This window comes from Octopus sinensis, linkage group LG25 (assembly GCF_006345805.1).
Source record: "Octopus sinensis linkage group LG25, ASM634580v1, whole genome shotgun sequence".
Taxonomy (NCBI): Eukaryota; Metazoa; Mollusca; class Cephalopoda; order Octopoda; family Octopodidae; genus Octopus; species Octopus sinensis.
The window spans coordinates 15615052-15638102 of NC_043021.1; the positions used below are offsets into that span (position 1 = coordinate 15615052).

Sequence of the window (23051 nt, forward strand, 5' to 3'; positions counted from 1 at the left end):
TCAAGGTGGTGCCCCAGCATGGCCACAGTCCAATGACTGAAACAAGTAAATCATAAAAGATAGACAAATAAAGGATGAAGCTGGTGTTTGGAACAGGAATTAACATAAAATTTTGATGGAAGATTTTCATTTTGATTGTTTGAAATCATGTGATTTATATCACAGAACCAGGAATGGTCTCAGGCAGGATTCTTATCAAAAGGGTTAATAATTTGCTCAAATTGGTTGGTTATTCCTAATTTCTGCAATTCTTTTACATTGGTTCTGTCTTGCTGTTGGCTACTCCAGTTCTATGCAAATTGTTTACAGTTCCTTAGTTTTTGTAATTAAGTACAAGGCTTTGTCGGATGTTCTTAGGAATTTTTTCGTGAACAAGCATATGTTTTTCAAAAGATGTTTCTTCGAAATTCCAAAGGTTTCAGTAATCTCTGCAAAACCAAAAGATTTGCCTGCACAGGAAGCATGTCTGTTATTGAGATGTCTTGTAAGTTTATTAGGCTTCATATTTTCATTTCGGCAAATAATCATCAGAGAATTCAGCAGTCTGAAAGTTGCTTTTCGTATCTAAGAGCAAAAGTAGATCCCCATTAAAAAAAGGAAAAAACAGGTTCTCCAGTTCTCCTCCTTTTCACTGTGTGTGTGTGTGTGTGTGCACTTCAAATTCTTCAACTTCTTAGGGTTCCACTTGCTTTCCAATTCCTGATGCTGTTATCCAGGTTTCCCAGAATCTGTTATTTCCTCCAAGTATTTTACTGTTCTATTCTTCTTCGATGGATGCAAGAGAGAGAGAGAGAGACAAGCATAATGCATGAAAAGATGTAGTTTGGCTCATTTGGGGACGGGGTCAGAGGCGTGACTTAACCATTTAACGGTTAGACTGGTCACATCAGGCCCAAATATTCTACCTGCTTTGTGTCTGAAACCAGCCAGGTGCTGCCTCTCACACCTACTCTATCTACAATATCATTCTAAAATTAAACAATCCCATCATTGAAATCTTGAAGCTGCAAAACAATGCATGATTAATTCAAAACAATATCAATAAATAAGCATTTGACTGACATAAGATTATTATTATTGTTATTATGACAGCAAGCTGGGAGAATCGTTAGCATGCTGGACAAAATGTTTAGTGGCTGAGGTCGACTTTACCTTTCATCCTTTCGGGGTCGATAATGTAAGTACCAGTGAAACTCTGAGGTCGATGTAATCGACTAGTCCCCTCTCCACAAATTTCAGGCCTTGTACCTTTAGTAGAAAGGATTATTATTATTATTGAGTGAGAGAGCAGAGCATGCCATCGTAAAATATATGAAGCCCAGTATACCCATCATGACTACCTGCATGATAAGGGATACACTAGGCACATGCATCACAACCATATGTGCGCGACATGGTGATCTCATATCAAGATAAACAGTGCATGACCTTGCAGGTGGGGCCCAGTTAGAATTTTCTTCTGGTCAAGTAGTCAATCCTGGTCAAAAGGTCCCTGAATAAGGATGTTGAACAAACCACCCATGTTTCCAAAGGTGAATTATCCAAACCTCCAAGAATTCCTTTCAACACACGGCTATGATGCTCCCCCACTACTTCTGCTTGTGAACAGAGATGCACCATATTGTCAGCCACTAAGGGACATGGTCAACTGGTTATGGTCAAACAACTGACAAACAAATCTGTGGTATTGAGCAGAATATTTGCTGTAGCCCATCTTTTATACCAAGACAAAACAATGTACATGATAACACTTCCAATCAGTTAAGATCAGAAGCCATGAGAGCCACTGTCTGGTACTGCATCAGGGCATTTATTATTATTATTATTATTATTATTATTATTATTATTATTATTATTATCGTTATTATTATTATTAAGGTGGCAAGCTGGTAGAATTGTTAGCATGCTAGACAAAATTTTTACTGGCATTTTGTCCATCTTGACATTCCGTGTTCAAATTCTACAAAGGTTGTTATTATTATTATGGCAATGAACTGGCCGAATTGTTAGCATGCCAGGCAAAATGTTTATGACATCTTGTGTGTTTTTATGTTCTAAGTTCAATTTCTACCTTGATCAACTTTGCTTTTCATTCTTTTGGGGTTGATAAAATAAGTACTACTTGAAAACTGGGGTTGATGTAATCAACTAGTCCCCTACCCCAAAATTTCAGGCCTTGTGCCTATAGTAAAACAGATTATTATTATTGTGCTGGTGGCATGTAAAAAGCACCATCCAAACGTGGCTGATGCCAGTGCCGCCTTCACTGGCTTCTGTGCCAGTGGCACGTAAAAAGCACCAACCAATCGTGGCTGCTACCAGCCTCCCCTGGCACCTGTGCCGGTGACACATAAAAAGCACCCACTACACATGGAGTGGTTGGCGTTAGGAAGGGCATCCAGCTGTAGAAACACTGCCAGATCAGACTGGAGCCTGGTGCAGCCTCCTGGTTTCCTGACCCCGGTTGAACCGTCCAACCCGTGCTAGCGTGGAAAACGGACGTTAAACGATGATGATGATGATTATGGTAAAATTGGTAGTGTGTCTGCCAATACACCTTGCAGTGTTTAGTTATGGCTCTCTGTATTCTGAGTTCAAATCCTTCTTAAGTCACCTTTCCTTTGTGACCTTCTGTAGTTGATAAAGTACCAGAGAGCAAAGTGTATTAAACTGCTTTGCTCAAGGAAACAGTGCAGCATTGGGTACATGCAGGAATTGAACCTGAAAAGGTATTATCATGAGCCAAACACCTTAACCATAAGGCCACACACTTTTACTTTTGTAAACACATAGGAAGACAAAGGTGTAACTGAGTGGTTTAGAAGTTCACTTTTCAACCATGTGGTTTCAGGTTCAGTCCCACTGTGCAGCACTTTGGACAAGAATCTTCTGCTATAGCCTCAAGCTGACCAAAATCTTGTAAGTGGCTTTCATAGATAGAAACTGAAAGAAGCCTGTTGTGTATGTGTATGTGTGTGTGTTATCATATGGTGTAATGTAAATGCATTCTCATGCAAGTCAGGGTTGATGAGAAAAAGGGTATCCAATCAAAGAAAATCTTGTAAGTGGCTTTGGTAGATAGAAACTGAAAGAAGCCTGTTGTGTATGTGTATGTATGTGTGTGTGTGTGTTATCATATGGTGGAATGTAAATGCATTCTCATGCAAGAGATGTTGTTCATTTCTAGTCTTCTGTAACATCACATGATAGCTGTAAATGAGTGTCACCGGCATACAAGCAGTGTCCTTCACTTCCAGTCTTCTGTGGAAAAAAAGCATGTTTGGCCTTGCTTGGAAACAAGTCAGGGTTGATGAGAAAATGGGTATCCAATCATAGAAAATCTGCCTCAACAAATTCTGTCTGACCCATGCAGGCATAGAAAAGTGGACATTAGATGATGATGACGACGACGACAACGTAGTAGTAGTAGTTTAGTGGGTATGTGGTCACAAAAGAGTTTAATATTAATTATCAATTATCTCTCTCCCTCTCTCCACATGAAGGTTTTGATTCCTAGACTGGGTGATGCACTGTGGTCTTGAGCAAAGCACTTCATTTCACATTGGTCCAGTTCACTCGGCTGGCAAAAAAATAATGAGTAACCCTGCAAAAGACTAACCTCCCATGCAGAAGTGGAATAATTCAGTGGCCCCAGATGAGAAAGACGAAATATACTAATGCTGTATCATTATTAAGAATACCAGAAATGAAATCTCGTTACAAGTAATGTCTCGTTAAAAGATATCGTGATAGGATTTTTTTTTTTTCATTTTTGTATCTTACTCTTATCTTTCGAATATTTTATTTTCTTAGAAAAATAAAACCAACAAAATTAGCAAAATTTTTGTTTGTATTTTTTTTCTTTTTTTGCTAGATGGTGGAGGTGAGGCATTAAATCTTTTTCTTTGTCATTTATTATAGATCTCACTATACATATCTTAACGAATTCCTTCACCTGTACATATATATATATATTTATATAAATATAAATAAAGTACATTATTTTTACTCTTCTCTGCAGGACACATTTTCATTATTGGTTTTTGACAGCTGTCATTAAAAGCTATTTGAAACCCCAATCCCATCTCCTGTCTCATTCGCTCTCTTCCCCCCCCCCCCACGCCCACCCCCACATGCAAAATCACCGGTAAATATTTGAAGTAAAACAAATAAATGGACAAAAGATATGAAAAATATTAATAGATTAAAAGCTGGAAAACCATAAATTCTAAAAATTTATTTCAGTTTTAGATTTGTTTTATTTGTCTATAATGTATGTGTGTGTGTGTGTGTGTAGGCATGGCAGTTTAGTCACATATTTAAATGTATTCATGTGGATATATATATATATCAAATGATGTGTGTGTTTATATATTTAGTCTAGTTGTGGTTTACCCTTGGCCAGGTCTTGTACATGTTAACCTTCTTCAGCACTCTCAAAACAACCCGGAAGGACCCATGTGCTACTGGAATTATGGCCATCCATGATGAGAGACTTGGGATTTATACTGCGGCGAGCTGGCAGAATCGTTAGCGTGCCGGGCGAAATCCTTAGCGGTATATCGTCTGCCGCTACATTCTGAGTTCAAATTCCGCCGAGGTCGACTTTACCTTTCATCCTTTCGGGGTCAATAAATTAAGTACTAGTTACGCACTGGGGCCGATATAATCGACTTAATCCGTTTGTCTGTCCTTTGTTTGTCCCCCCTGTGTTTAGCCCCTTGTGGGTAGTAAAGAAATAGGTTTCCCATTGCCTTCACCAGGCATGAGGGATTTCAGCTCAGAATATAGGGAGTCAGAAGATATACCATAAAGCATATCTGTTGAGGCCCCAAACAGTTCTGGTACACTCGCACCCACGAAGGCAATGTGAAATGAAGTGTTTTGCCCAAGAACACAGTGTGCTACCTGATCCAGGAATCGAAACCATGGTCTGTTGATCATGAGTGCAACACCTTAACTACTAGGTCACATGACTTCACTATATATATATATACACACACACACACACACACACTAGTTTTTTTTTAAAGTTATTATCGTGCGACATACATACGTAGTAATCATGTAGTAAATATACATGCTCAAATACATTATTTATATATATATATATATATATACGTCCACACAATTTCACTTACGTGCTAATTATATGGCACATACTAATTTTAGTGTGTGTGTATATATATATAGGTATAGATATATGCTAATTTTAGTATACATACACAAACACTAATTAAATACACACACCCACAAACTCATATTAATCATAAATATGTATATATATATACGCATACAGTATGTGTACATACAAGAAGCATATAATGTGTGTGTCTATGTGTGTATGTCTTTACATACCATGTGTCAAGAAAATGTTCCCCATAGTAAATCAACTTTGTCACAAGTAAGAGTCACCTGACAGAATTAATCACAGAACCAATTACCAGGAGTAATTAGAAATGTCCAACTGTTGTCTGCGTATTTGTTTGTAGTGAATGTATGGATGGGAGTGTATGTGGTGTGTCGATCCATTTCGCACCACTTTTCGAAAAGTTTATGTAATAAATAAATAAAAGTTACCATACAAAATTCAATTACCTTAAAAGGTAAAATGAAAAACAGCAATCGAAAATATTTACTTGGACCAGACTTTTCACGTCCTCCTCCACCACCACCATCATCACAATCATCATCATCATCCTTCTCTTCCTTATCATCAGTATTCATCGACCCTATCATCATCATCTCCATCACAATAATCACCTGCCATCATTATTATCCCAGACACCATCAACACCATCACTATTATTATTATCATCATCATTATTATTTTTATTATTAAAGGTAGTGAGCTGGCAGAATTGTTAGTACCCCTGGTAAAATGCTTAGCAGCATTTTAGCTGTCTTTACGTTCTGAGTTCAAATTCTGCTGAGGTCAACTTCGCCTTTCATCCTTTTGGGGGTTGATAAATTAAGTACCAGTTGAGCACTTGGGTCGATGTAATCAACTAGTCCCCTCTGGCCAAATTTCAGCCTTATGCCTTCAGTTGAAAGGATCATTATTATTATTATTATTATTATTATTATTATTATTTTTATTATTATTATATAAGATAGTTAGCTGGCAGAGTCGTTAGCATGCTGGGTGAAATTCTTAGCAGCATTTTGTCCGAGTTCAAATTCTGCTGATGTCGACTTTGCCTTTCATCCTTTCGGGGTCAATAACTTAAGTACCAGTCAAGTAGTGGGATTGATATGGTTGACTTTCCCCATGCTCCCTCCCCACCCACTCAAAAATTTCAGGATTATTATTATTATTAGCATAATCATTAGTGTGCTGGGCTAAATGCTTAGTGGTATTTCATCTGCTGCTACATTCTGAGTCCGAATTTCCGCAGAGGTCAACTTTGCCTTTCATCCTTTCGGGGTTGATTAAGTAAGTACTAGTTATGCACTGGGGTTGATGTAATCGACTTAATCCCTTCCCCTAAATTTCAGGCCTTGTGCCTACAGTAGAAAGTATTATTATTATTATTAAGGTGGCAAGCTAACAGAGTCATTAGCACAGCAGGCAAAATGCTTAGCGGCATTTTGTCAAAGTTGACCTCAGCAGAATTTGAACTCAGGATGTAAAGGCAGACAAAATGCCGCTAAGCATTTTGCCTGCCTTTACATCCTGAGTTCAAATTCTTCTGAGGTCAACTTTGACTTACATCATTTTGGGGTCAATGAAATGAGTACCCATTGATCACTGCAGTTGATGTAACCAACTTACCCTCCTCCCCTGAAATTGCTGGCATTGTGCTAAAATTTGAAACCACTATTATTATTATTATTATTATTATTATTATTATTATTAAGGCGCCAGGCTGATAGAATTTTAACTATGCTGGATAAAATGTTTAGAGGTATTTCATCTGTCTTTACCTTCTGAGTTCAAATTCTGCCGTTGTCAACTTTACCGTTCATCTTTTTGGGGGTCAGTAAAATAAGTACCAGTTGAACGCTGAGATTGATGTAATTGACTACCCCACCCCCACCATTTCCAGACTTGTGCCTATAGTAGAAAGAGCTGCCAAACTGGCTCGTGCCAGTGCCACCTAACTCACTGCTGTGACAGTCACACATAAAAGGCATCCAGCCTGTAGAAACCTTGCCAGATCAGATTGGAACCTGGTGCAGCCTCCTGGCTTTCCAGTCCCCAGTCAAACCGTCCAACTTATGCCAGTATGGAAAGCAGACATTAAAAAATGATGATGATGATGCAGCGAGCTGGCAGAAACATTAGCACATCTGACAAAATGCTTAGAGGCACTTGTTCCGTCTCCTAGACTAACCCTCTTTCTGATTAGTTGGGTTATGGCCTCTCCATAGGCAAAAAATGGTCAGGAACCACTGCTCTACAGTAAGAAATTTGTTCTTCTCTGTTCATCTACTGTTCCTTATTTCTTTATTGCCCACAAGGGGCTAAACATAGAGGGGATAAACAAGGACAAAAGGATTAAGTCGATTACATCGACCCCAGTGCGTAACTGGTACTTAATTTATCGACCCCAAAAGGATGAAAGGCAAAGTCGACCTCGGCGGAATTTGAACTCAGAACGTAACGGCAGACGAAATACTGCTCAGCATTTCACCCGGCGTGCTAACGTTTCTGTCAGCTCCCTGCCTTTTTTTTTCTTTTTTTTTTTTTGCTTCTTAATTAGGCTTTATTTTTTTCTCTCGACCGGACGGGGCCCTGGGACGATGGGATCCTAGGGCCGCAATGAGCATTCAAGGTGTCGATGTTCACTGAGTCCTGCAATTCACATCAGTTCATGTGGATAGCCGTGCTCTTCATCAACAGACGAGCCGAGTGATCCTCTGTCCAGGGATTTGATCCCCCTTCCAGGGATTTGATGCCCCATCCAGGGATCTGATCCCCCGGCTGTTCACTGAGTTCTGCAATTCACATCAGTTCATGTGGATAGCCGTGCTCTTCATCAACAGACGAGCCGAGTGATCCTCTGTCCAGGGATTTGATCCCCCTTCCAGGGATTTGATGCCCCATCCAGGGATCTGATCCCTCGGCTGTTCACTGAGTTCTGCAATTCACATCAGTTCATGCGGATAGCCGTGCTCTTCATCAACAGACGAGCCGAGTGATCCTCTGTCCAGGGATTTGATCCCCCATCCAGGGATCTGATCCCCCGGCCTGGGATTTGATCCCCTGTCCAGGGAGATTTACTGTTTCTGTTACACATAAGCATATGACTTTGTATGTTTGTTGGTGTGTTTGTATCTGTGCACACATGCATGTTCGCACACTATGTTTCCTTTCAGGCCACCTGTCACCACCACTACCTTTACCTCCACCCCCAGTAATCTACACCACCACCACAACCATCATCATTATCATCATCATCATCATCACCACCAAGGCCCGACATGGAGGTTGCCTCAATGCCAGCCATTCTATTAATTTAAGCTCTGCATAATTACAAATATACGAATAATTACTGTACCTTTAATTTCATTTCTTATCATTTGCCTACCTTCAAAAAAGGCAATTTGGTAAACAGGAAAACCTGTCTTTGAAGATTCTTAACCAGATTTCTCTTAAGAAGTCTCTTGTTTCCATTGATGTAGACAAAGAGAAAACAAGTAAAAATGGAAAAAAATGTAAAACAAAGACTTCAATAATTGGTGCCAATAGAAATACAATTCGATGGGATTTATTGATTTTTTTTAAATATTATTTTTTAAACTTTTTCTCTTTGCTTTTTTTTCTTTGTTTTAGATCAGCCAAATCTAGTTTATTTATTTGATTGTTTATTTATATATATATATATATGTATGTATATTCTTTTTGTGTGCTAGAAACAAAAACACAAAATGTTGATGTCGATATATCATTCCTGGGCATAACGAACATAAAAGTAAATTTGAAAAGAATTTTCAATCACTTCCATATTATCTGTGTGTGTATGTGTATGTACATACATACATATATATATATATACACACACACACACCACACACACACACACACACATACACACACACACAGATAGTCCAAAAGGTATTAGCAACATGTGTGTATGTGTGTATATGAGAAAGAGGTGGCTGGCATATATATGTACGCATACACATACGCATATATGAGAGATGTATACACATGCACATATATACAAAGGCACAATACATATATACAAGCATATACATGCACACAATACATACATGTACAAAACATTTATATACACACACACATACATTATACATGATGCATTCTTAGTCATATATTAAGAGGAACTTGCTACAAATGTTGCTTCTAGCAAATGTTTTACACAAATATCATCATCATTATCATCAACATCCTTATTTTTTTAAAAATTTCTATCATCATCATCATCGGTAAGAATAGCATTTTAGATATAAATTCCATACACACGCTCACATAAACGTAACACGTTTTGCGTGTTACCAGTTTAAATAGTGTTTCATATACAGTTTTATGGCTGCCACTGTTTTTAAGAACCTACACATTGAAAATAAATTTACTGCTGTCTATATATATATATATATAGAAAAATAAACTCCACCTTTTTTTTTTATATCATTTGAAGTTGTATCTCTTTATTTTTAAAAGCATTTCCTTAAAACTGGTGAAGTGGGGTAGGATAAAAAATATAATAAAAAGACCTTTGGTTATTTATTCATTTCTTATCTGTCCCCATTGTTTCGGATCTTTCTCATCTTCTTTGTTTTATGTGATAGATGGGAAAGAGAGAGAGAGAGAGAGAGAGATGAGATCTTTCTAGAATAGTTGCGCTGTTTTGGTTATATATTGGGCATTGGTAACAGTTTGGGTGGTGGTGGTGGTTGTGTGCTAAGTTGATAATGGATCGATGCATTTAAAAAAAAAATGCTGTGAGGTTAGTAACCTCACAGAATAAATGGCACTCCCCGCTCTTACTGCTGCCAGCCACCCTATGCCCAAATATGGAATAAATGGACAGCAAGAAATTTTTGAAGTCTTAAAAAAAGAAACTTTCAAATGGTGTTGGGCTGGAATGGAACAGAATGAAATGCAATGAGGTGGAATCAGATCAAGAAAGAAACATGTGTAGTGATGCATTTCAACTACTGCAGTTGTAGTGAAGCCAGAACAAGTTTGAATAAGTTCAAGTTAGTTTTTATAGTAATCATAATATGAAAAGATAGACGTAACTCTTGTACTGTAGAACTAAAAGTAAAGTTTTATGGGAGGGGGAAGCTTAGTTCCTCTTCAATGGTAGTTAGTTCCTTACTGCCTACAGTTCTATTGTAGTGCCTTTAATTCTATAGTGGTATTTGGCCGTTGCCAGCCTCGCCTGGCCCCCGTGCCGGTGGCACGTAAAAAGGCACCATCCGTTCGTGGCCGTTGCCAGTGCCACCCTGACTGGCCTCGTGCCGGTGGCACGTAAAAAGCACCATCCGTCCGTGGCTGTTTGCCAGCTCTGTCTGGCACCTGTGCGGGTGGCACGTAAAAAGCACCCACTACACTCACGGAGTGGTTGGCGTTAGGAAGGGCATCCAGCCGTAGAAACACTGCCAGATCAGACTGGGCCTGATGCAGCCTTCTGGCTTCACAGACCCCAGTTGAACCGTCCAACCCATGCTAGCATGGAAAGCAGACGCTAAATGATGATGATGTATCTGCTATATTATAGTACTACCTTTAGTTCTATATGGCAGCGAGCTGGCAGAAACGTTAGCACACCGGTCAAAATGCATAGACGTATTTCGTCTGTCGTTACGTTCTGAGTTCAAATTCCGCCGAGGTCGATTTTGCCTTTCATCCTTTCGGGGTCAATAAATAAAGTACCAGTTTCGCACTGGGGGGTCGATGTAATCGACTTAATCCCTTTGTCTGTCCTTGTTTGTCCCCTCTATGTTTAGCCCCTTGTGGGCAGTAAAGAAATATATTATCTACAGTTCCACTGTACCCCACAGTTGTTTAATACCTACCTACATTTCCATGCTGTCTTTTGAGGAATATGGATTTACTAGGAGAAGAGGATTCCCAGTCCCCTCCCATGCTCCTGCCCCTTTTAGTCACCTCTTACGCCACACAGGGAATACGGGGACTGCATTCTACCGATTCCCTGGTCGCAGGGAAGTTTGCTAGTTAACCAATAGCTGGGACCCTTACAGGTGCTACCACTCTGGGCCTGGGTAAACCTGGGAACAATAGTGGCTAAGAGGTGGTTCCACACTCCTCAAACCCTGAAACCAGGGCCCAAGGGTCCCACTACGGATGTAGTTTACAGACATTCCGAGGACTGAGCTGGAAAATGAATGGAATACCTGGTATGCATCTTGTTGTGGCTACCTCCTCCTAAAAAAATTGGGGATACAGTCTGGGTATATATATATATATATATATATATATATATCCATAGAACTACCTATAGTTCCACAGTGGTACATACACCTACAGTTCCACTGTACCACATAAGTTCCGTAAAACCTACCTACTGTTCTGTACCTTGGTACTACCTGTAGTTCCATAATACCATGTACAGCTCTATAGTACCACCCACTGCTCCATTGTGGTACCTCTAGATACATTGTGGGTCCTAATGTTCTTCAGTATCAGCTACAGTCTCACAGTGGTACATGCAATTTCTTGGTACTCACCTACAGTTAGATGGTATTACAGCCACTAAAAGCTAAATGTTTTGGCCATGGGCTCATTACAGAGCGTACCGTCAATTATGTCAACACTATTTCATAGAATGAAAGCAAGGCAAAGTTGACACAATGTAGGGGTAATTTGAAATCGGAACATAAAGTAACATAACTCAATGCTATGTGGCATTTTGTTTGCTCCTAAATTTCGAATATTACTATAACATTGTGAATTAATCGATGAAACTGTTCTCACTTCCTTCTCCATCCAGTGCTTGACGTAAATAATATTTTATTTTAGTGACCAAACTCAAACTTCAGCAGGTGCAAGTCCCAAAGTCTACCCCACCTGGCCCGGAGTCCATCCCACCTGGTCCAGAGTCCACTCCACCAGGTCCAGGGTCCACTCCACCAGGTCCAGGGTCCACCCCACCAGGTCCGGAGTCCACCCCACCAGGTCCAGAGTCCACCCCACCAAGTCCGGAGTCCACCCCACCAGGTCCAGAGTCCACCCCACCAAGTCCAGAGTCTATCCCACCAGGTCCCACGTTCACCCCACCTGGCCTGGAGTCCACCCACCTAACCCGTAGTCCACCCCCACCTAGCCTGGAGTCAACCCCACCAGGCCCCGATTCCACCCCACCTGGCTCAGAGTCCACCCCAACAGGCCTAGAGTCTACCTCAGCAAACCCAAAGTCAATCCCTATGGACCAAAATCAAAACCAAGGCCAACGTCAACCCAAGCATGTTTTGAACTCTTTTAATCAATATTGTTAAAAATCAAACCTACCACCAACACTCCTTTACCTTTATGCCATTTTAATTTGATGTTTATTATGAAAAGTTACATTTTTTCTTTCTCTTTTTTTTTTCCTTTCTCATCATACAATTGTAATCGTAAACTTGTGTCTATTACTTGGAACTAATCTTATCATACTCTGTGGGGAAACCACATTTGAGAATCCTAAAACATGATTTTGGATCTCTCTTCTTCTTTCTTTCATTCTTAACCACTTAAATATTTTTCTCCATCTGTATACAGAAATCAAATTGTTTTTTTTTCTTTCCCTAATAATTCTTTAGCTTTTTTATAATAATTTATTTTTTCTATGAATTTTCTAATTTGGAAGGAAGTTGTAAAATCCAAACCTAAATATGTTGGGAAATCACTTAAAACTGGCTTCATTTAAATTACCAACATCTCCATTCAGTTTGTTTCCCCACTCAGTTTCTCCTCCTCCTACCCCACTTAATTCCCCTTCCTCTTACCTCCACCCATTTTCGTTCCCTTTTACCACCAACCTCAGTCTGTCTTTAGTCTTAACACTTTTGTCTTCTATTTTTCAGTATTTGGGCTGTATAGAAGTTTATGAATCGCGAGGTATGCAGGTCTGTGAGGAAGCAGTAAAATCTTTGAAATATGTAAGTAGCCTTCTTTTAATCTTACCAATTCCTTCCATGGTGGCAAGAAACATTCCAAAGTATTTCTCTTGACACAGACTATTTCAGTAAATCTACTTAGGAGAACAACAAGACAACCTCTGCATCACCAGCTCCTGACATTTTGATTACCAATCACCCTTTTTATTTAAATGAATTCTTCCATGGACCCCTAAATGTTTGACAAATCTTCCAATATTTATTTGTTTCTCATTTTTAATCTATTCAATGATGAATTCATTACTCTGTATATTTATTATGTAAGAACTAGCAGTATCGCCCGGCGTTGCTCGGGTTTGTAAGGGAAATAACTATAAAGCATTTTTAGAGAGTTATAGCCAAAAAATAGCAAAAAAATGGGGGGAAAATGATGGTAAATTTTTTTTGAGAGTTAAAAAGGTCGAGTTGCGTCCCCATGACAGTCTGTGGTTTGTGTTTCTGATTCTCGACCCCATGTCGAATTTATCGATTTTTTTCAGAACTGGGGGAACTTTTCAAAATTTTCGCTGCGTTAGTTTTGAATTATGACATTGGGCTATGTGTGTGTCAAGTTTCATCAGAATCGGTTGAAAGCCATGGTCAGGGTGAGGGTACAACCTAACAGACACACAGACACGCAGACACACAAACTGCCGTTTATATAGAGAGAGATTAGGCATGGCTGTGTGGTTAAGAAGCTCACTTTGCGACCGCATGGTTTCAGGTTCAGTCCTACTGCATGGCACTTTGGACAGTTGTCTTCTACTACAGTTCTGAGTTGACCAATGCCTTGTGAGTGAATTTAGTTGATGGAAACTGTGTGGAAGCCCATTGTGTGGGCTTAAGAAAGAAAACAGAAAAATAAGCCAAAGCAGTGACATTAGTTTGCTTGACTAAACCCTCCAAGGTGGTGCCCCAGCATGGCCACAGTCCAATGACTGAAACAAGTAAACAATAAAAGGTATATAGAAAACAATAACAGCTGTACAGCAATACACAGGAATCTTTGTCATTTGTTACATATCTTTGGGCTTGCAAACCCACAGTCTCTTATAAACTGTTCCTCAAATTAATTCCAATATTCGCCCCCATAACCATCACCACCCAACAAGGTGATAAATGAAAATAATAACTTCAAAAAATTTTTCAAAAAACCAATTATTTTCTGTAAAAATCATTTCATTATTGGTTTTCTTTTGATATTTTCAAGGAGCTTGAAAAGTTCCAAAAATATTTTAAAAATATATATTTGTTTTTTCTTTTCAGACATTTAAATTTAGATTTTAAAACAAATATGTACCACCTACTTCAACTCAATCGGTTGTGGTGATTGACAGGGGGTGCATGGCTTAGTGGTTGGGGTATTCAGCTCGTGTGTATGGACATGTGTTCGATTCCCAGAGGTGTGTTGTGTCCTTGAGCAAGACACTTTATTTCACGTTGCTCCAGTCCACTCATCTAGCAAAAATGAATTGTACATTTATTTCAAAGGGGCCAACCTTGTCGCACTCATTGTGACACGCTGAATCTCTCTCAGATCTATATTAAGAATTCACGTGTCTATGGAGTGCTCAATCTTTTGCACATTAATTACATGAGCCAGGCTATTCTGTTGATGAGATCAACTGGATCCCTTGCAGTGCCAGTTAGTTGGCTCTCGTTTTCTTCATGTTCCCCTAAAGGAAAGACAAAGTTATCTCCTCTGTCCCCTTTTTCATTCAACACACACACACACCCTTCCCATCCTGGTCCTGGACAAGGCTTATCATTACACTGGGTAACATTTTTGAAAAAAATTTTGTCTTGCTTTTTACAATTAACCCTACCTAATTTGATGGTGCTGGGTTCAGAAATGCCCTCAGAAATTTTCTATCCTGTCAAGTTTTTTGTTAAACAGGAATTCATTTTTTGTTACCAAAAATGTCAGTTTTGTCATTAAATGCAAGACTGAAATAAGAAACTAACACAAACCAAATAGTACTTTTTGTGTGGTAAGTAGCTTGCTTACCAACCACATGGTTCTGGGTTCAGTCCCACTGCGCGGCACCTTGGGCAAGTGTCTTCTGCTATAGCCTCGGGCCGACCAAAGCCTTGTGAGTGGATTTGGTAGACAGAAACTGAAAGAAGCCCGTCATATATATGTATGTATATATATAATATATATATATATATATATATATCTGTTTGTGTGTCTGTGTTTGTCCCCCCCAACATCGCTTGACAGCCGATGCTGGTGTGTTTACATCTCCGTCACTTAGCGGTTCAGCAAAAGAGACCGATAGAATAAGTACTAGGCTTACAAAGAATAAGTCCTGGGGTCGATTTGCTCGACTAAAGGTGATGCTCCAGCATGGCCGCAGTCAAATGACTGAAACAAGTAAAAGAGTTATAAAGTAAGCAAATGCAGATTTGTGATGACCAAGTTCCATTGAGAGCATTCACACCATGAAGTTCTTTTTACACTTCTTTGACCATGCTTGATGAAAAGTGACCTTGACCCATATGACCTCACAATTAAAACATAAGGCCACATTCAAAATACCAGTTTCCAAAAGAAACGTTTTAAAAGTTCAACGAAACATGTCTCATCTAGTTTGCAATGATAGTCATGCTAAAATAAGCAAATCGTGTGCATATCTGCAGATAAATTCCGCAAACATGAGACATGTATAGTGTCAAGAACCAAAAAAAAATATGTTGTTTCTTTACACTTCACTGTATAAAGGACATTTCTTATTTCTTTATTGCCCACAAGGGGCTAAACATAGAGGAGACAAACAAGGACAGACAAAGGGATTAAGTCGATTACATCGACACCAGTGCGTAACTGGTATTTAATTTATTGACCCCGAAAGGATGAAAGGCAAATTCGACCTCGGCGGAATTTAAACTCAGAACGTAACAGCAGACGAAATACAGCTAAGCATTTTGCCTGGCGTGCTAACGATTCTGCCAGCTCGCCGCCTTTAAAGGATATTAGATAATGGTGAGGTTGAAAATAATGAAAGTTGCTCAAGTTTGATGCTTATCAAACTGAAGATACTTAAATTATGACTTTTGGTTTTACTTTCATATTTGTATTTACTTTAAATGACATTGGAAAGCTATATTTTCAAAGTTATGTCATGCTCCAGACATGGGTTCGCATTTGGTGAAGTCAAATCTATCCTTAGGAATGGTGACAATACCGGAAATGTTGCAAAATGGACATCTTAGTTTGTGGAAAATCTTAATATGATAGAGCAAACTGGATTACATTTTTGAAATCAGCACCCCAGAATTAGTATTTTTTTATTTTATTTTATTTTATTTAGTTTCAGCTCACAAGCTGTGGCCATGCTGGGGCACCGCCATTTTGTGCTATGCTTACTGCACCTAGGTCTCCCAAGCGGTCACCCATCTAAGTACTGACTAGGCTCGACGTTGCTTAACTTCGGTGATCAGACGAGAACCGGTGCTTTCAACGTGATATGGCCGTAAGCCCCCATAGTAGGACAACAAAACATCAGACAACAAAAACCCTGTTCCCCAGTAACTCATTCACATGCATACATGCATACATTTATACTACATATACACACACATACACAAACATGTATATATAATGTATGTGTATATATATGTCTGTGTGTGTGTGTATGTATTGCATCTTGCCTGAAGCAAAAGTCTGTCAAAATGTTTTGTGCAGAACTTCCATTTGTTTTGAGATATCTGGATGAATATTCCGATACTTTCTTATCCTATATTTATTTTATTCCCTGCAGTTCCTCGAACCAGTGATAAAGGTATAAAAAAAAAAAATAATAAAAAAAGAGCAAGGGACTGGGTGGGGGAGGCTTTCTTTAGAATTTATTTGTAAAGACAAGAATTTTTTTTAAAAAATAGATTTTGATGTGATTGGAGTTGAAGGATTCACTAATGAATATTTTACCAAAATACACCTTTATTTAAATTGAGTGCCAAAAGTATTGGGGGTAAAAGAATAATTGGAAGAAACTGTCATAGAGTATTATATAGTATACATGTGGGTGTGTTGTGGGCTGAATGATTAAGAATTTCGCTTTGCAGGCATGAGACCGCGCTAGCATGGGTTGGACGGTTCGACCGGGGTCTGGGAAGCCAGGGGCTGCACCAGGCTCCAGTCCGATCTGGCAGAGTTTCTACAGCTGGATGCCCTTCCTAACGCCAACCACATATATGAAAGGCTTCCACATAGTTTCCATCTACCAGATTTACTCTCAAAGCATTGTTCAGCCCAGCTCTATGGTAGAAAACACTTGCCCGAGATTCTACACAGTAGGACTGAACCCAAAACCTTGTGGCTGCAAAGCAAGCATCTTAACCACACAGCCAAGCCTGTGTCTATTATTTATCAAAACATGAAAGCAATTCATTAACATTGTTAATTAAAATACTTGTAGCAAGAGAATAGGCACAGCTGAGATGTATTCGATAAGATGATGTAGGGAAATTGGTTTCGTTCAGGACTGGGGAAAACTACAACCTTAAGGCTTACGTGCAACATTACAGAGTAGCATTATATTAATTCATTAAATATATATATATATATAAATCAATAAATGGTGGGGTTGTGTTGACCGCATGTGGAGAAATGATAGGCAAGGAAAAATTATAAAAAGGCAGAATGCTAAATTGAAGGTAAATTTTAATGAAAACGGGTGTATGGAAAATTAAAAAAAATTTTTTTTTATATATTAACTCTAACCGGTTTTTGTCACAGTGTGACTTTTCAAGAATTGTAAGGTGAAAAGAAAATTTTTTTATAATTGAGGAGGGGGAAAAAAGAAAATGACATTGTTTTTTGCAAAAAAATAATAAACATATACAAAAATTTAAAAATAGGTACACCGATACATTGTAAAGTCTTTGTGTATCTCGAGTTCAATGATAGTCCTTGAAAAAATTACCTTGGAGGATTAAGATCCATGTGATTAAATCGATATATATATATATATATATATATATATGTGTGTGTGGAGGCGCAATGGCCTAGTGGTTAGGGCAGCGGACTCGCGGTCGTAGGATCGTGGTTTCGATTCCCAGACTGGGCGTTGTGAGTGTTTATTGAGCGAAAACACCTAAAGCTCCACGAGGCTCTGGCAGGGGTGGGGGTGGCGATCCCTGCTGTACTCTTTTGCCACAACTTTCTCTCACTCTTTCTTCTGGCCTGCTCGCTTAGCCAGCGGGGTAGCGTCATTTGAAGGCTAAAACAATGCGAAGCACATTGTGACCAGCGATGTGTAACAACATCTGATAGTCTGGTCGGTCACGGTGATTTATATATATATATATATATAGACATATGTATGTATGAACATTTATGTAATACTTTAAAAACATGCATGTATGTAGCTATATTTGCAGTATGTGTGTGTATGTATATATCATGATCATCATCATCGTTTAAATCTGTTTTCCATGGGTTGGATGGTTTGACTGGGGTCTGGGAAGACAGGATGCTGCACCAGGCCCCAATCTGATCTGGCAGTGTTTCTACAGCTGGATGCCCTTCCTAATGCCAACCACTCCGTGGGTGCTTTTTATGTACCACCGGCACGGGCCAGAGGAGCTGGCATCAACCACAATCGGGCGGAGCTTTTTACGTGCCACCGTATTACACTTACATCAGTGAGAGGCTTTATTAAATTACTCATCAGTTTCCATCACAACTGTCTGATGAACGGGAACCTGAGGTTCTGAGTAACAGTTTCCTGATGATTTTGCAACTTTGATAAAAGCATATTGCTCTACCTTAGGTATCCAAACTATTTTTTTCCACCCTATTTTTCATTTATGTGCTTACTCACCTACGCACATGTGTGTGTGTGTGTGTGTATATATACAGAATTCTTCTCAAAATTCCTTGTCTTGTGAGTTAGTTGGTGACCCTGCCAGTGTTGGTGCCATGCAAAAAGCATCCAGTCCACACTGTGAAGTGGTTGGCATTTGGAAGGGCATCCAGCTGTAAAAATCATGCCAAAACCGACCTCGCCTGTGCTGGTACCACATAAAAAGCATTCAGTTCCCTCTGCTGAGTGGTTGGTTTTAGGAAGGGTATCCAGTCATAAAACCCCGCCGAATCAGGCACAGTAGCCTGGGGTAGTCTACTACCTGGCCGGCTCCTGTCAACCGTCCTACCCATGCATGCATGCATGCATGAAAGACAGACGTTAAATGATAATGACATATATACACTCACACACACATAACATACATTCAGACTTATGCATACATACACACACACACACACACACGCACATATTTCACACAGCAGATATAACTTACCCTGTGTGTGCTCTGATTCTCTCTCTCTCTGTTACTCTCTCTTTTACTTGTTTCAGTCATTTGACTGCGGCCATGCAGGAGCACCGCTTTTAATTGAGCAACTTGACACCGGGACTTATTCTTTGTAAGCCCAGTACTTATTCTATCGGTCTCTTTTGCCGAACCGCTAAGTGACGGGGACATAGACACACCAGCATCGGTTGTCAAGCGATGCTAGGGGGACAAACACAGACACACACACATACACATATATACATATATATACATATATACAACGGGCTTCTTTCAGTTTCCGTCTACCAAATCCACTCACAAGGCTTTGATCAGCCCGAGGCTATAGTAGAAGACACTTGCCCAAGGTGCCATGCAGTGGGACTGAACCCGGAACCATGTGGTTGGTAAACAAGCTACTTACCACGCAGCCACTCCTGCGCCTGTGTACCTATGTAAAAATAATTCTTTCAGTTAGATCTAAAACTGAACTTAACCATCCACTAAAGTAAGTACTGGTCTCAGTAAGCCGAAATAAAACTGTCGAAGGCAGTGCTCCAGCATGGCCACGGCCTACTCACCGAGTCCCCAGTAACAAACTATAAACAGCTGTTGAAGAAAATGAGCTGATTTTAAAGTTGATCACTGGCTGTGAACAACTCAGAAATTAGCACAACACCTTCCTATATCACATGGCAATCACCTTTCTTTTACCTGTTCAGGTGTGTCTTTTTATCTACAACAGAAAATTAGACAAGATTTCTGTTTGATCTCTTCAGGTAAATGTTAAGTTTAATCCTGAAGATTAGATTATTGTTAAGTTCTTCTCTAGCATGTTCTTTGTGGGTATATATATGACATGTGTATGTGATGTATATGTGAGTATATATATATGTCATGGGTACGTCTTTGTATGCTGTATATATGTGGGTGTATGGGTGTAACTAAGTTTGGAAAAATCTATATATTGAAATTTGGTCGATGGAGACAATAGGTGAAACCATTGTGTGTGTGTGTGAGAGAGAGATTTTGTGTGTATTTGTGGCTTTGTGTGTATCTGTATGTATGTTGGATTCTGTGGTGGGGGTGCTCTGTGTCTATGTATGTGGGCCTCTGTGTATGTGTATATGTGTGGCTTTGAGTGTGTGGTGGGGTATTCTGTCTGTGTGTGTGTGTGTGTCAGTAAGGTATGGTGGAATTTAAGGCGGCAAGCTGGCAGAAACATTAGCACGCCGGGCGAAATGCTTAGCGGTGTTTCGTCTGCCATTACGTTCTGAGTTCAAATTCCGCCGAGGTCAACTTTGCCTTTCATCCTTTCGGGGTCGATAAATTAAGTACCAGTTACTCACTGGGTTCGATGTAATCGACTTAATACCTTTGTCTGTCCTTGTTTATCCCCTCTGTGTTTAGCCCCTTGTGTGGGTAATAAAGAAAAAGGTATGGTGGAATTGACATGCTGGAAAAAAAAATAGTCTTTTGAAATTTGGTTGCATTTATGATACATCTCTTTACATCCATATCAACTTTGCCTTTCAGCTCTTACAACATGGGAATAGTAAAAAAGCAAGGTATCAAAGTCAAAATAACATATTTTAACCCTTTAGTGTTCACATTATTCTGCCAAAGTTAATGCTTTTTTATTCACATTTTGAACTAATCATGCATTATCTTGTAGTTATGAGATTTTGATGAGGTAGCTATTAATTTTTAAGATGATATTGTAGGGTTGGTGTGAGAGACCAGATATGGCCAGTTTGAACATAAAACAAGCAGAATACTTTTGGCCGGATATGGCCGGTTTAAATGCTAAAGGGTTAAAAAAGAAAAACAAACCCTTGATGTTAGTGCTCCAGCATGGACACATACCATTTGTTTTTATGTTTGTTTTGCCATACTGACATGGATCACTTGAATATATGTTGTTGAAGCATTGTTTTACAGCTGGATGCCTTTCCTGCTGCTGACCCCCTACTTAGAGTTTCTCCTGCCACACGTCTTTGGAAGCACATGGCTACCGGACAATTTGTTGACCATAAAATAACATAACATGCAGAGAGCACCAAACATGGATCATGTGATCACAATATACACAATCTGACAGGCACACACACACACACACATGCATGTCAGGTGTGTTGTCTTGCAAGTTTTTTGGTGACTTTATTGGTGCCACATAAGTACACTCTGTAAAGTGGTTGACATTAACCCTTTTGTTACCAACCCAGCTGAAACTGGCTCTGGCTCTGTAGTACAAATGTCTTGTTTTCATAAATTTTGAATTAACCCTTTAGTATTCAGATTAATCTAACAAGTATAATGCTTTCGATGATGTGACTGTTTATTTTTAAAATGACATTGTAGGACAGGTGTGAGAGGCCAGATCTGACTGATTTGAAGATAAAACAGGTAGACTATTTTGGCCGGATATGGCCGGTTTGAATGCTAAAGGGTTAAAATCTTCCACCAAACCTTAGTCACAATTAATGGTCACTGACACTAGCTTAATGATAACTAAGTTATTTTACTAAATTCTTTGTTATATCTAAAACAATTGAGAAAAACACAGAGCATCTCAAAATAAATACAGTGACAAAAGGGTTAAGGGGTTGGTGCCTCCAGCTGTGGAAAGCATTCCAAACCAGGCATTCAAGCAAGAGGGGGCTTGTCAAATCCTGTTGAGTTACCCGACCTATGTCAGTATGGAAAACAGACATCAAGTGGTGATCACACACACACACACACACACACACACCTAACAAGCTTTTTATGGTTTCCATCAACCAAGTTCATTCACAAGCCATTGGTCAGCCTAGGGCAATAGTAAGAAGACTCTTACCCTAGGTACCATGCAATGGTACCGAACCCAGAACCCAGAAAGGTTGACAAGCAAACATCTTAACCTACACAACAAGGCCAGTACATCGAGTATTGACTCCATTTATTCTTTCTGGAGAAGACGATAGAAATGTTTTCTTCGGTTTGGCTTCTGTGAGGCAGAGTTCCACTGAATAAACAACTTCAACAAGCTTATAAAATGTAGATAATGCTGACTTTGATAACGGTCTAATTAGTGAGTAATTACGTTTGTTATGTTATATTCCGTTTCCAATCCTCTGAAAATAATGGCCCCAAATTCTTTAATCCTTTTTGTTTTTTTTACCTGAGCTAAACTAAGATACTAATAAATATCTTTTAAATGACTTTCCTATGCATATGCTTAGCATAAAACAACCAACATGAGCTCTACTTGAATATATGCATGTGTGTGTGCATATATATATGTATGGTCTGTGTGTGTGTGTGTATATATTTATATATATAGTAGAAATATAATACTCATATATATATATATATATATATAATATTAGGGAGTAAATCCAAACTTACAGGGATTTAATTTTTATATATATATATATATATATATATATATATATATATACATACATACATACATATATACTCATCTATATAAACATACACATTGCATATGAGTGTGCAGGTTTATGTGTGTGTATAAATATATATATATATATATATATATATATATATATATATGTTTTTGTATATATGTATGTATACATATATAGTCATATATATAAACATACACACATTGCATATGTGTGTGCAGGTTTGTGTGTGTGTGTAGATATAAATAGATATATATATATATATATGTATATATG

General features: G+C 38.9%; 1 protein-coding gene and 1 non-coding gene across 17 annotated transcripts in view; one reads left to right on the forward strand and one right to left on the reverse strand.

Annotated features, from left to right (window-relative positions):
• The window catches only part of LOC115224303 (protein numb), a 567004-nt gene that overhangs the window by 441347 nt on the left and 102606 nt on the right, over positions 1-23051 (forward strand). For all 16 annotated transcript variants that reach the window (XM_029795145.2, XM_029795138.2, XM_029795135.2 and 13 more), the window contains one exon: positions 13000-13074. In XM_029795145.2, coding sequence (XP_029651005.1) covers positions 13000-13074 — 75 coding nt within the window. The remainder of the gene's footprint in view (positions 1-12999; positions 13075-23051) is intronic.
• On the reverse strand, positions 16435-16553 carry LOC115224578. The gene has a single exon (XR_003882864.1). It is a non-coding gene; the product is annotated as a 5S ribosomal RNA (ribosomal RNA).